The sequence below is a fragment of the Hypanus sabinus genome, chromosome 27, assembly GCF_030144855.1.
Source record: "Hypanus sabinus isolate sHypSab1 chromosome 27, sHypSab1.hap1, whole genome shotgun sequence".
NCBI classification, from domain to species: domain Eukaryota; kingdom Metazoa; phylum Chordata; class Chondrichthyes; order Myliobatiformes; family Dasyatidae; genus Hypanus; species Hypanus sabinus.
This window is the reverse complement of record NC_082732.1, coordinates 40,082,007-40,095,136: the sequence shown is the minus strand read 5'-3', so window position 1 is coordinate 40,095,136 and position 13,130 is coordinate 40,082,007. Positions and strand designations below refer to the sequence as shown.

At 42.4% G+C, this 13,130-nt stretch overlaps 1 protein-coding gene across 1 annotated transcript in view; it reads right to left on the bottom strand.

Annotated features, from left to right (window-relative positions):
* slc2a1a (solute carrier family 2 member 1a) overlaps positions 1-12,131 on the bottom strand; it is a 32,052-nt gene extending 19,921 nt beyond the window's left edge. Inside the window, exons 1-4 of the mRNA XM_059952293.1 lie at positions 12,001-12,131; positions 9,057-9,155; positions 3,966-4,126; positions 11-77 (exon numbers count right to left, since the gene is read on the bottom strand). Of these exons, the coding sequence (XP_059808276.1) occupies positions 11-77; positions 3,966-4,126; positions 9,057-9,155; positions 12,001-12,045 (372 nt within the window). The 5' untranslated portion in view covers positions 12,046-12,131. The remainder of the gene's footprint in view (positions 1-10; positions 78-3,965; positions 4,127-9,056; positions 9,156-12,000) is intronic.
* Positions 12,132-13,130: the final 999 nt, after the last annotated feature.

Sequence of the window (13,130 nt, the reverse complement as noted above, 5' to 3'; positions counted from 1 at the left end):
ATTTGGATGCCTTGCTTGTTCCCATCAGTATTGCTGGGATGATAGAAAAGATGTTGTTAAACAACAAGGTGCCTTTTCTGAAAATCAGAAGGAAAAGTAACAGGCTTTAAACTTCATTACATTATATAAATCTCAATAAGATAACAGCAGAACAAAACTTGAAAGAATAAAACATCTCCATATCCATACAAGACAAATCTAAGATGAACCCTGCATATTATTCAAGATCATAGTGAATATTGAAAGATCCAGACAGAGTGGACATAGAGGAGATGTTTCCAATAATGGGAGAGCCTAGGGCCTGGATGCAGTCTGGATGTAGGGTGTAAGTTGAGTAAAGAGTTAAAATTGGCATGTCACAAAGGTAATGATACAGTTGTCATGGGGGATTTCAACATGCAGGTAGACTGGGAGAATCAGAATGGTACTGGACCCCAAGAAAGGGAGTTTGTGGAGTGCCTCCGAGATGGATTCTTAGAACAGCTTGTACTGGAGCCTACCAGGGAGAAGGCAATTCTAGATTTAGTGTTGTGCAATGAACCGAATTTGATCAGGGACCTCGAGGTAAAGGAACCATTAGGAGGTAGTGACCATAATATGATATGTTTTAACCTACAATTTGAGAAGTAGAAGGGAAAATCGGATGTGTCAGTCTTACAGTTGAACAAAGGGAACTATGGAGCTATGAGGGAGGAGCTGGCCAAAGTTCAATGGAACAATACCCTAGCAGGGAAGACAGTGGAACAAAAATGGCAGGTATTTCTGGGAATAATGCAGAAGGTGCAGGATCGGTTCATTCCAAAGAGGAAGAAAGATCCTAAGGGGTGTAAGGGGAGGCCGTGGCTGACAAGAGAAGTAAAGGGCAGTATAAAAATAAAAGAGAAGAAGTATAACATAGCAAAGATGAGCGGGAAACCAGAGGACTGGTGCAGCGTAGGTTCACAAAGTTAATTCCTGGAATGGCGGGACTATCATATGTTGAAAGATTGGATCTGATTGAAACATATAAGATTATTAAGGGATTGGACACACTGGAGGCAGGATGCATGTTCCCGCTGATGGGTGAGTCCAGAACTAGAGGCCACAGTTTAAGAATAAGGGGTAGGCCATTTAGAACAGAGATGTGGAAAAACTTTTTCACCCAGGGAGTGGTGGATATGTGGAATGCTCTGCCCCAGAAGGCAGTGGAGGCCAAGTCTCTGGATGCATTCAAGAGAGAGTTAGGTAGAGCTCTTATAGATAGCGGGGTCAAGGGATATGGGGAGAGGGCAGGAACGGGGTACTGATTGTGTATGATCAGCCATGATCACAGTGAATGGCGGTGCTGGCTAGAAGGGCCGAAGGGCCTACTTCTGCACCTACTGTCTATTGTCTATTGACCAGAGGGCACAGCCTCAGAGTAGAAGAATGTCTTTTTTAGAACAGAGGTGAGGAGGAACTTCTTTAGCTTGAGGGTGTTGAATCTATAGAAATCATTGCTGCAGACAGCTGAGGAGACCAACTGTCAGGTATATTTAAAGCGGAGGTTGATAGGCTCTTGATGAGTAACAAGTACAAAGAAAATGCAGTGCAGAACAACAGTAAGTGTAAAGTCATGACAAGATAGATTTTGAGGCCATAATCTATCTTTTTGTATGAGAAGACCATTCAGTAATCTTATCATAGGTGTCCTTGTGCCTGGCCATATGTGGTTTCAGGCTATTTTGAGGCTTTGGGGAGCTTTTTGAAAGGAGAGCCAGCTGAAGTTGAAGTTGAATGCTTTTTTCAAATTCCAGCTGTGGTTAAGGCTTACTGCAGAAAGTTGTGAACTCCGTCAGCTTCCCCACCATCAAGGACATCTTCAAAAGGCGATGCCTCAAAAGGTGGCATCCATCATTGAAGACCCCACCTCCCAGGACCCTCTTCTCATTACTGCCACCTGAGGGGAGGTATAGAAGCCTGAAGACACACACTCAATATTTTAGGAACAGCTTCTTTTCCTCCACCATCAGGTTTCTGAATGGTCCATGAATTCATGAACACTACCTCACTATTTTTACACTACTTATTCAATTCTTATAAATACTGTACATATATTTTTCACTATAATGTATAGAATATATAGTATATTTTATCCATGAATACAGAATACTATGAATAGTCTATCTAATGTATAAAATGTACTCTATGGGGTTTGTGGGGTGTCCAGGGAGGCGTTGCAGCTCTGGGAAGGGGCTTATCATGTCTACTTCAGCACAGCTCACTCACCTTCGCTCCCCACCGGGCACTCCGCGTAGCTGTTTACATGTGACAGCAGCCACACCCTGTAAACCGCTTTGACAGGCGGGCTAAGCCGGGAGAGGGTGGCTGACAGCCCAAAACCCTGGTGAGACTGGGACATGTCTGTCCTAGCGTAACTAGTCGGCACCTATGGACTGCGCAGATGAGATTTACAGTGAGATTCAACAGCCAAAACGGTGGTTTTGAAATGCTTTGTGGTGATCGACGGGCAGGACGAGGCATAGAGCAAGTCATGGTCATCCATTGCAACAAAGGGAGACCCCAGTTTCTGACGACTACTTGTACCATCAGACACTGACCTCTGAGGTTGAGAGAGTGGAGCTGCCCCAGTGCAATGGCTTTTCCACTAAAAACTCTCCTGCACGGCTCTCCTGTCATAATAACATAAGAAATAGGAGCAGCAGTTGGCCATCTGGCCTGTCGAGCCTACTCTGTCATTCAATAAGATCATGGCTGATCTGACCATGGACTCATCTCCACCTTCCTGCCTTTTTCCCATAACCCTTAATTCCCCTACCATGCAAAAATCTATCCAACCTTGTCTTAAATATATTTACTGAGGCAGCCTCCACTGTTTCATTGGGCAGAGAATTCCACAGATCCACCACTCTCTGGGAAAAGCAGATCCTCCTCATCTCCATCCTCAATCTACTCCCCTGCATCTTGAGGCTATGTCCCCTTGTTCTAGTCTCACCTACCAATGGAAACAATTTTTCTGCCTCTATCTTATCTATCCCTTTCATAATTTTATATGTTTCTATAAGATCTCCTCTCATTCTTCTGAATTCCAGTGAGTACAGTCCCAGGCGACTCAATCTCTCCTCATGGAATAACCCCTTCATCTCTGGAATCAACCTGGTGAACGTCCTCTGCATCGCTTCCAAAGCCAGTATATCCTTGCTCAGAACCGCACGCAGTACTCCAGGTGCAGCCTCACCAGTACCCTGAACTGTTGCAGCATAACCTCCCACTGTCATTGTTGGACACAATGGACAATCACCATTTTTACCTCTGTAAGACAACAGATTTCAAGCATACGTCAGTGATAATGATGCTGATTGGGATTCTGATGATACATTCCTGCAGGTGGTCTCTTCACTGAAAGCCCTCAGATGACTCTCTTACGGATTCTGTGGTCAGGGTGATGACAGGAAACTGATGCGGGAGAGATTTTAAAGGGGAAAAGACATTGCACTGGTGTAGTTCCACTGCCTTGACCTCACAAGTCCGGATCCAGTGGTACGAAACAAGTGTCACAAACTGGCTCTTCTTTGGTTGCAACGGGTGACCATGATGTCTTCTGTGCCTTGCCCTGCCCTTCGCTCTCCATGGCGTGTTGCAGAAACGTATTCCCGGACAGTGGATCTCATTCGCCCAGTCCGCCAGAGCTGACTTCGCATGCTAGGACAGGCATGCCCTTATCTCACCCGGGTACGAGGCCCACCAGCTACCCTCGCCTGGTTTAGCTCTCCTGTCGAATTGGTGCACCAGGGTGTGGCCGCTGTCACACGCAAACGGCTACTTGGAGCCACAAGTGAGAGCTGAGTGTCCGGTGGGGACCAAAGATGAGTGAGCTGCCTTGGAATGGACACGACAAGCCCCCTCACCAGAAGTGCCACCCTTCCCCGGATACCCCCATACACCCCAGGATTCTGTATTTGATCAGCTGATCACCATTTTCTCACCTGCCGAAATAATTCACCAGTGGGGCAACCATCAAGGAGCCGAAGAATCCTCCGAGTGGATACATGGAGACAGTGAGGGACCACAGCAACGTCTGGAAGCTACTGTCCATGTATTTCCCATATCGATCAAAGTAAGACTGGTTGTAAAACCGTTGCATGTACTGTAAGACAAGAAATTATTAAAGAACATCCAGTCCATTCAACTTTAATAAACACAAGAGTGTTTCTTATGGAAAAATGATGTCCAAAGATATACTGGTTGGTAGGTTAATTGGTCATTGTAAAGTGTCCCGTGATTGGGTAAGGTGAAATCAGGGGTTGCTTCATGGCGGGGCTAGAAGGAGCGGAGGGGCCTATCCACACCGTATCTCAGGGGCCACCACGGTGTGGATGGAAGGACCGGAGGGGCCTATCCACACCGTATCTCAGGGGCCACCACGGTGTGGCTGGAAGGAGCGGAGGGGCCTATCCACACCGTATCTCAGGGGCCACCACGGTGTGGCTGGAAGGACCGGAGGGGCCTATCCACACCGTATCTCAGGGGTCACCGCGGTGTGGCTGGAAGGACCGGAGGGGCCTATCCACATCATATCTCACAGAGTGATTTGTTTTCCTTCGTTCTACTTACATCTGCTAAATAGAATTCTTGGGCTTAGAGAGGAGCTGGTCTACCATTCTTATCAGATGATGACAAATCATATCCTTTGCAGAAACAGATGAATTAGGAGAGATTTGGCCTCAACACTACGCCTTCCCATTTAGTAAGATCACACAGAAAGTAGAGGAAAGGGAAAGAAGTCTTTGATGATTGGATTACACTGGGGATAAGATCAAGGCTGATCTGACCACGGACTCAACTCCAACTACCTGTCTTTTCCAAAGAACCCTGAATTCCCTTTCTATGTAAAAGCCTATCTAACTGTGTCTTAAATATATTTAATGAGGTAGTTTCCTACTGCTTCCTTGGGCAGAGAATTTCACAGATTCAATATCAGTTCCTCCTGATCTCTGTATTAAATTCTGATATCCACTGAACGTGGAGAATGTTTGGGTTGAAAGTAAGGACAAGGGGAACCTTCTCTGGTGTGTGGGTGGGGTGGGGCTGTGTGAACAAGTGAGTATAGGGAGTTGGTGATGAAGCAATCGCAGTTATCTGAAATCTGCAGTAAGTAATGTGCCACTTGAAAGCAGAAGTGTTGCTCCTTGTGCTTTGGTTGAACTTCATTTCATAGGGCGGAAATGGCTAATATGAGCAGTGTAGCTGTAAGGTGATTGGAGGAAAGTATGGGGGATTTGTCGGGGGTACGTTCTTTACACAGAGAGTTATGGGTGCATGGGATGCCCTGCTGGGGTGATGGTAAAGGAAGATATTTTAGGAAACATAGAAACATAGAAAGTAGGTGCAGGAGTAGGCCATTCAGCCCTTCGAGCCTGCACCGCCATTCAGTATGATCATGGCTGATCATCCAACTCAGAATCCTGTACCTGCTTTCTCTCCACACCCCCGATCCCTTTAGCCACAAGGGCCATATCTAACTTCCTCTTAAATATAGCCAATGAACCGACCTCAACTGTTTCCTATGGCGGAGAATTCCACAGATTTACCACTCTCTGTGTGAAGAAGTTTCTCCTCAAATCGGTCCTAAAAGGCTTCCCCTTTATCCTTAAACTGCGACCCCTCGTCCTGGACTTGCCCAACGTCGGAAACAATCTTCCTGCATCTAGCCTGTCCGATCCAATCTTTAAGGAACATTTAAGGAACTCTTAGTTAGGCACATGAAAGATAGAAAAATGGAGGGCTATGAGGGAGGGAAGCGTTAGATGGATTTAGAGTAGGTTATAATATTGGCAAAACACAGTGGGCTGAAGGGCCTGTACATTACTGTAGTGTCTTATGTTTCTATGTCATAAAGCCTTGTTACAAAGAGAGGGCATTGCCAAATGTTCACACAAAGTGTGTAGCAACTGAAATAAAGCTCTGGGGAAGAGGTGGTTTTGTGACCTGCCTCCACTGCAGTTCCAGCTGCTTATTGCGTACCTGCGCTGTGACTGCATGCACTTTCAATTATATTTTATTAACTTATTTGTGGAAATACTTACATTTATGTGCTGTGTGTGATATGCGTTTTGTGGTCCGAAGGAATGTTGTTTCGTTTGGTTGAATATGTGTGCAGTCAGATGACAGTAAATCTAAACTTGAACTTGAATTCTCATGATCTGACTCAATGATTTTTATTATACTGCTCTGCACATAGTATGAACTCCAAAGAGCAGGTTGTATGGAAAGCATTACTGAGCGATAAGCAGGGCTTCACAATGCTGCTATATTTTATATAATATATGTGTTTAGGACTTGTATGTGCCCAGGACAAAGAAGTGGGCAGGAAAATTAGTTGCAGACACTACTGGCGCTTCCTTTTCCAAAAATTCCCTTTTAGTAAGTGCTATTGGACTTCTTGAAAAAGACAATACAATCTTAAAAGTTTCTTCCTCCTGGCCATTAATTTGATCAACCATTCCAATATCCCCCAACACCCTCTATCTATTACCTTAAACATTTTAAACTACTTTTTACACTGGTCATTAGCACGAGAGATTCTGCAGATGCTGGAAATCCAGCAAAATAAACACAAAATGCTGGAGGAACTCAGCAGGTCAGGCAGCATCAATGGGGAGGAGTAATCAGGAAAGAGTCCCAATCGATCATCAGGGACTCCCACTACCCAGGTCATGCACTCTTCTCACTGTTGTTCTCGGGAAGAAGGCACAGGAGCCTCAGGGACCCCACACCACCAGGTTCAGGAACAGTTATTACCCCTCAAACTTCAGGCTCTTGAACCAAAGGTGATAACTTCACTCAACTTCACTTGCCCCATCATTAAAATGTTCCCACAATATAAAGGACTCACATTCAAGGACTCTATTTCGTGTTCTTGATATATATTGCTTATTTATTTATTATTATTTTTTGTCTTTGCACAGTTTGTTGACTTTAGAACACTGGCTGAATGCCAAAGTTGGTGCGGTCTTTCCGACTCTATTATAGTCACTATTCTTCAGATTTATTGAGTATGCCCACAAGAAAATGAATCTCAGTGTTGTATATTGTGAAATATATGTACTTTAATAATAAATTTATTTTGAACTTTAATGTCTTGACCCGAAACGTTGACTGTTTATTCTTCTCTATAGTTGCTGCCTGACCTACTGAATTCCGCCAACATTTTGTTTTATAATACTGTTTACATTATAAATACGTGTAGGTATTTATGTACGTTTCATTCCATATCTGAACTTTAATCCTCTAACTTTATTTTTATGTAATTCTTTTCTCCATATAACTGTTCAACGGTGATTTTTGTTGCATGTCGCACTAACACACCACTGCAAATTCCAAACACGTAAATATATACGGGGAATAAAGTTGATCCTTTGATTCTTGTTATATTCTTCAGTGAATTAGTTCTTTCAGATTGAATAACGCTGGGGCATTCACTTGTGTTATATTTTGTAACTGCAAAATGTTAAAACTGATATAAAGAAAAACATGGGAATCCGGGAATGCAAGTAAATTCGCTTTGACTTTACGTGAGGTGTGCATGTATCACATGGTAGTGCGATGACAAATACAATTAATGTGTTTTTAAATAAAACCCATAATTATTTATTTAAACAAACAAGAACACTTAATCAAACAATATATACAGTATATACAAGATCACTCAAATCTTATTGAAATATTAAATACTTGGGAATGGGATCACCCTTCCACAGGACCCGTTAAGGCTGTTGATACCATGTGATGGGTCCCACAATAACTTCAACTTTCATCCACTCAGTAACTCATGCAGCTTGCAACTTAGTGAGAGCATTCATTACTGGGATGGATCCATTCGATTTTTTGCCCCCATTTATAACATCACTGCCCTGGCAAATTCCACTTGCTGTAATTAAAGTTGGGAGAGTAGATAGATGTCGTGTAAGGGATTGTCTTTGTCATTTAAGGATCAATTTGGTAGAAGTAATAAAAATACAGGTGATGAAATCTGAAGCAAAATCAGAAAATGCAGAAGGAAATCAGTCAGCTGAGTGGCGGAAAGAGAAGCCAGCTAATAGTTTGAATCAGGGACACTCCCTTAGACCTGAGGGAAGAGCAGAGGTGCTCAGACAGAACTAAATAGGAGCAATGGGTAAGATAATAAAATTGCATAATGAGATCAGGGTAAAACAGATTTGTAAAAATCTCTGATTGCTTCTCAAAGTAAGATATAGATTTATTAAAAGACTATAAGACATTGGAGCAGAATGAGGTTGTTTGGCACATGGGGTCTGCTCCGCCATTCCATCATGGATGATTTATTTTCCCTCTCAACCCTATTCTCCTGTCTTCTCCCATAACCTTTGATGCCCTTTCTAATCAAGAACCTATCAACCATGTTTTAAATATACCCAGTGACTTGGCCTCCACAGCCAGTGTGGAAACGAATTCCGCAAATCCACCAGCTTCCAGCTACAGAAGTTTCTAGAGGGACATCCTTCTATTCTGAGGCTGTGCTCTTTGATCATAGACTCCCCCTCTGTAGGAAACATTCTTTCCGTGTCGGGACGCACAGGAGACTTACCAGGATGCTGCCTGGATTAGAGCATATTTTAGGAGGATAGGTTGAGTGACCTGGAGCTTTTCCCTTATGAGTGAAGGACGATGAGAAGTGATAAAGGCCATCGATAGAATGGACACTCAGAGGGGGAAGTGGCTGCTATGAGAGGGAGTAATTTTAAAGTGATGGGAGGGAAGTATAGGGGTGGCAGAGGTAGGATTTTACACAGAGAGTGTTAGATGCATGAACGTCCTGCCCAGGGGCACTGGTAGAGACAGATACATCAGCAACACGTAAGAGACACTTCGATAGGCACAAAGATGAAAGAAGAATGAACTGTGTTGGAGGGAAGGGTGAAACTGATCTTCCAGTAGGTTAAAAGATTGGCACAACATTGCGTAATGTTCTATATTCCAGGTTCTTAATAGAATACAGTCATCATGCAGAATCCAGCAAGCAAACGTGGAAAATATGAAATCTTTGTATAACTTACCAAACTTGGAGAATTGATAACCGCGACATTATAACCATATTGGAAGGAGGATCCAAAAACAGACACTAGAGTAGCCAAAGCCAGCACACTGGTCAAATGCTGTAGAATAATAAAGTCAGCCCGGCATTAAATCCCAAATTTTCTGACAGAATAATAATAAGTCATAAAAAAAGCTGGCAGACAATATTGGAAGGGTCAAAGTAAATTACTTGCAGGGTTGTGTAAATTGTTTTAATTAGTTCGATTATATCAAGTTTATTATCTGAAGGACTGTACAATGTTCGAGTTTAGTCAAGTTTATTATCATCATAGGCATACATACACAGTGTATAATTGCTGTGAAATTTAGTCACAGTCAATAAAAGTGAACATAAACTTAAATTCCTCCAAGAAGACCACAACCTTCTTGTGGTTTGAAGGTTTATGTGCCTCAATGATCCGGAGAGCTACTGTATGGGGCTTGAGTCAGGGCTCTTGTTAGAGTCACCCATGCCAAACAGGTCAGAGGGTAGAGGCCAGACTAACAGTAGTTTACCGGTCCTCCAGCTTCAGGGCTAACATCCGAGATTGGACAAAATAATTGTCACGGAGAGACCACAGAAGAGTCCTATGTGGCCAAGGACAGACAAGACGGAGGACCTTCGTTGCTGATCTAAACACCAGCTGCATAACAGGTAATTCATTAACTAAATTTAAATTAATATTAATTATACATTAGTTACACTGGTGCAAGATTGAGGGAGAATATTCAGATACAAATTCATATTTATTTATTACATACAATGAAATGTGTAGTTTGAAAAAAATATATACAAATATAATATATACTATATGTAGTCTCGTTGTCCACTTCGTTAGGTATGTAATTATGTGGCCAGTGAATGTATGTTTTGCTGCTGGTAGCCCACCCACTTTGAGGCTTGACACGCGTGTTGTTCTGTGTACCACTGTTGTAATGTGTGGTTACTTGAGCTATTGTTGCCTTCCCGTTAACTTGAACCAGTCTGGACATTCTCCTCTGACCTCGCTCATTAACAAGGTGTTTCTACCCGCAGAATGGCTGCTCACTGGATTTGTTTTTTTGTTTTTTGCACTATTCTCTGTAAAGTCTAGCAGGGGTTCTCAACCTTTTTTATGCCATGGGACAATACCATTAAACAAAGGGTCCATGGATCCCAGGTTGGGAATCCCTGTTCTAGAAACTTCTGTACATGAAAATCCCAGGGGATCAGCAGTTTCAGAGATACTCAAACCACCCCATCTGGCACCATCGATGATTCCATGGTCAAAGTCAGCTAGACCACATTGGTCTGAACAACAACTGAACCTCTTGACCATATCTGCATGCTTTTACACATTGAGTTGCTGCCTCATGATTGGCTGATTACATATTTGCATTAACGAGCAGGTGTAGCAATGTACCTAATAAAGTGGCCACCGAGTGCATTTTTTTTTATATATATAGTAAATTTATTTTTTCTGTATACCATATATATGTACACATATTTATAATATGTGTATTTATTCTTGATAAAGCATATTAAAACTATATAGTCCAAGATTGTATTAATAAGCAGAATAAAATAATTTTGAGGATGTAATGCTTTGAAATTGTAATGTCTGGCTTTTGAAAGCTTTCTCTCGGTATACCGACGACTGCTGTGTTTAAATATGCAAATGTATTCATATTAATTTCACTGGCATTGCCATAATTCATTGTTCAAGCCTACTTCTATGTAAACAGAGTAATCAGTTAGCAATCAGTCACCTTGGTAGGTTGGAATCAGAGAGTCTGTAATCAAATATAATTTTACAACAGCAAGCTAATTGTTATTGATTCTTCATTTCTATAATTAACTGAGTTCAATTCTCCAGACATAGTCAAAGGATTTGAGCTCACATCTCCGGATCAATGGTCCCCACATTTGAACACGCATCCATTAATTTAACCACCATGTCGTGCTACACTGAGATGCAATCTTTTTTAAATCATTGCATGCCAGTTTCTGTGCTCTACCCATGGTGTACTACCTAAATCAACAATACTTACCCAGTGCTGAAGGGCCTACATAGGGGAGGATGTTTCCTACAGGGGAAGAGTCCAGTACCAGAGAGCACAGCCTCAGAATAGGAGGACATCCCTTTAGAACGGAGATGAGGAGGAATTTCTGTAGCCAGAGGGTGGTGAACCTATGGAATTCATTGCCACAATCGGCGGTGGAGGCCAAGTCAATCTAACCCTTCCTTTCTCCATTTGACTTTCATCCACATGCCCTTCTAAGAGTCTCTTAAATGCTTCTAATGTATCTGCCTCTGTTACCATCCCCGGAGGCACGTTTCACGCACCTACCACTCTCTGCGTAAAACACTTACCTCTGACATCCCCCCACACTTTCCTCCAAACACCTTAAAATTATGACCCCACAATTTAGCAAATTACTAAAATTACAAAGTAAGTAAATAGGGCAAAAAAAGGAATATTGAGGTAGTCTTCATAGGTTCATGGACTTTTCAGAAAGCTGACAGCACAGGGGATTCTAGCTATTCCTGAATCATTGAGTATTCAAAACCTCCTGGTGTAAGTTCCCCAGTACAGGAGCCATTTATGTTTGCCCTCTGCATCGTGATTGGAAACATTATACAATATTCTTCTTTCTACATTTGCTCAAAAACAATCAAATTTCCAGAATGTTTGGGCTCTGATGAAGGGATATTGACCTGAAACGTATCTCCATTGCTCTCTCCCCACAGAGGCTGCCTGATCTGCTGAGTGTTTTCAACACATTCAGATTTCCAGTATACACCATGTTCTTATTTCTTTTGCAGTACAGAGATTCTGTGGGCACAGTGCTGACCAGAGAGGAACAGTCATCCTGCTCTGAGAGTGAGGAACAGAACATTGTGAACACAAGGCAAGCAATGACTAAGAGGTAATAATACTCACCCCTTTCCTTGTGCCACACTGTTGAAAGGCCTGTGGTTTCTCCATTATTTTTTGATTCCGTTGAAAACCTGGACTTGAGAGTTGGTACCTTGCACTTTGAACATGTTATCTGGAAGACTGCATTATCACCTGTTCATATGTAAAATTGGTACCAAGCCAGCTATTAAAGTTCAAAGTTCAAAATAAAATTTATTATCAGAGTACATACATGTCACCACATACAACCCTGAGATTCTTTTTCCTGCGGGCATACTTAGCAAATCTATAGAACAGTAACTGTAAACAGGATCAATGAACAACAAACTGTGCAAATGTAAATATAAATAAATAGCAAGAAATAACAAGCATGAAATAACAAGATGAAGAGTCCTTAAAGTGAAATCATTGGCTGTGGGAACACTAGAAAGAGAATGAGTGTAATTATCCCCTTTTGTTCAAGAGCCTGATGGTTGAGGGGTCGTAACTGTTCCTGAACCTGGTGGTGCGAGTCCTGAGACTCTTGTACCTTCTACCTGATGGCAGCAGTGACAAAAGAGTATGGCCTGGGTGGTGAGGATATTTGATGATGAATGCTGCTTTTCTATGGCAACATTTCATCCAGATGTGCTCAATGGTTGGGAGGGCTTTACCTGTGATGTACTGGGCCGAATCCACTAACTTTTGTAGTGAATACTGGAAGATAATTCACAGCTCTGTATATACCCTTTCCACTGGCAATGAGTTACATGAAGCAAGCTGCATTTCTTCGAGTCACGGAGTTATACAAAACAGAAACAGGCCCTTTGGTCCAACTCATTCACGCCAACTTTCCAGTGCAAGCCCCAACTGCACTGACCCATATGTTTCTAGGCATTTCTGAACAGAGATCTGTTCAAATGTTTTTTTTAAGTGTTGTAATTGTAGAGTCATAGTTCTACAAAGAAACAAGGCCTTCAGCCCATCTAGTCCATGCTAAACTGTTGTTCTGCCCAGTCCCATTGACCCACACCTGGACAGTAGCTCTCCAAACCCCTCTTATCCATGTACTTATCCAAATTTCTCTTAAATGTTGAAATAAAATCCACATCCACCATTTCTACTGGCAGCTTGTTTCACAATCTCATCACCCTCTGAGTGAAGGAGCTCCCCCA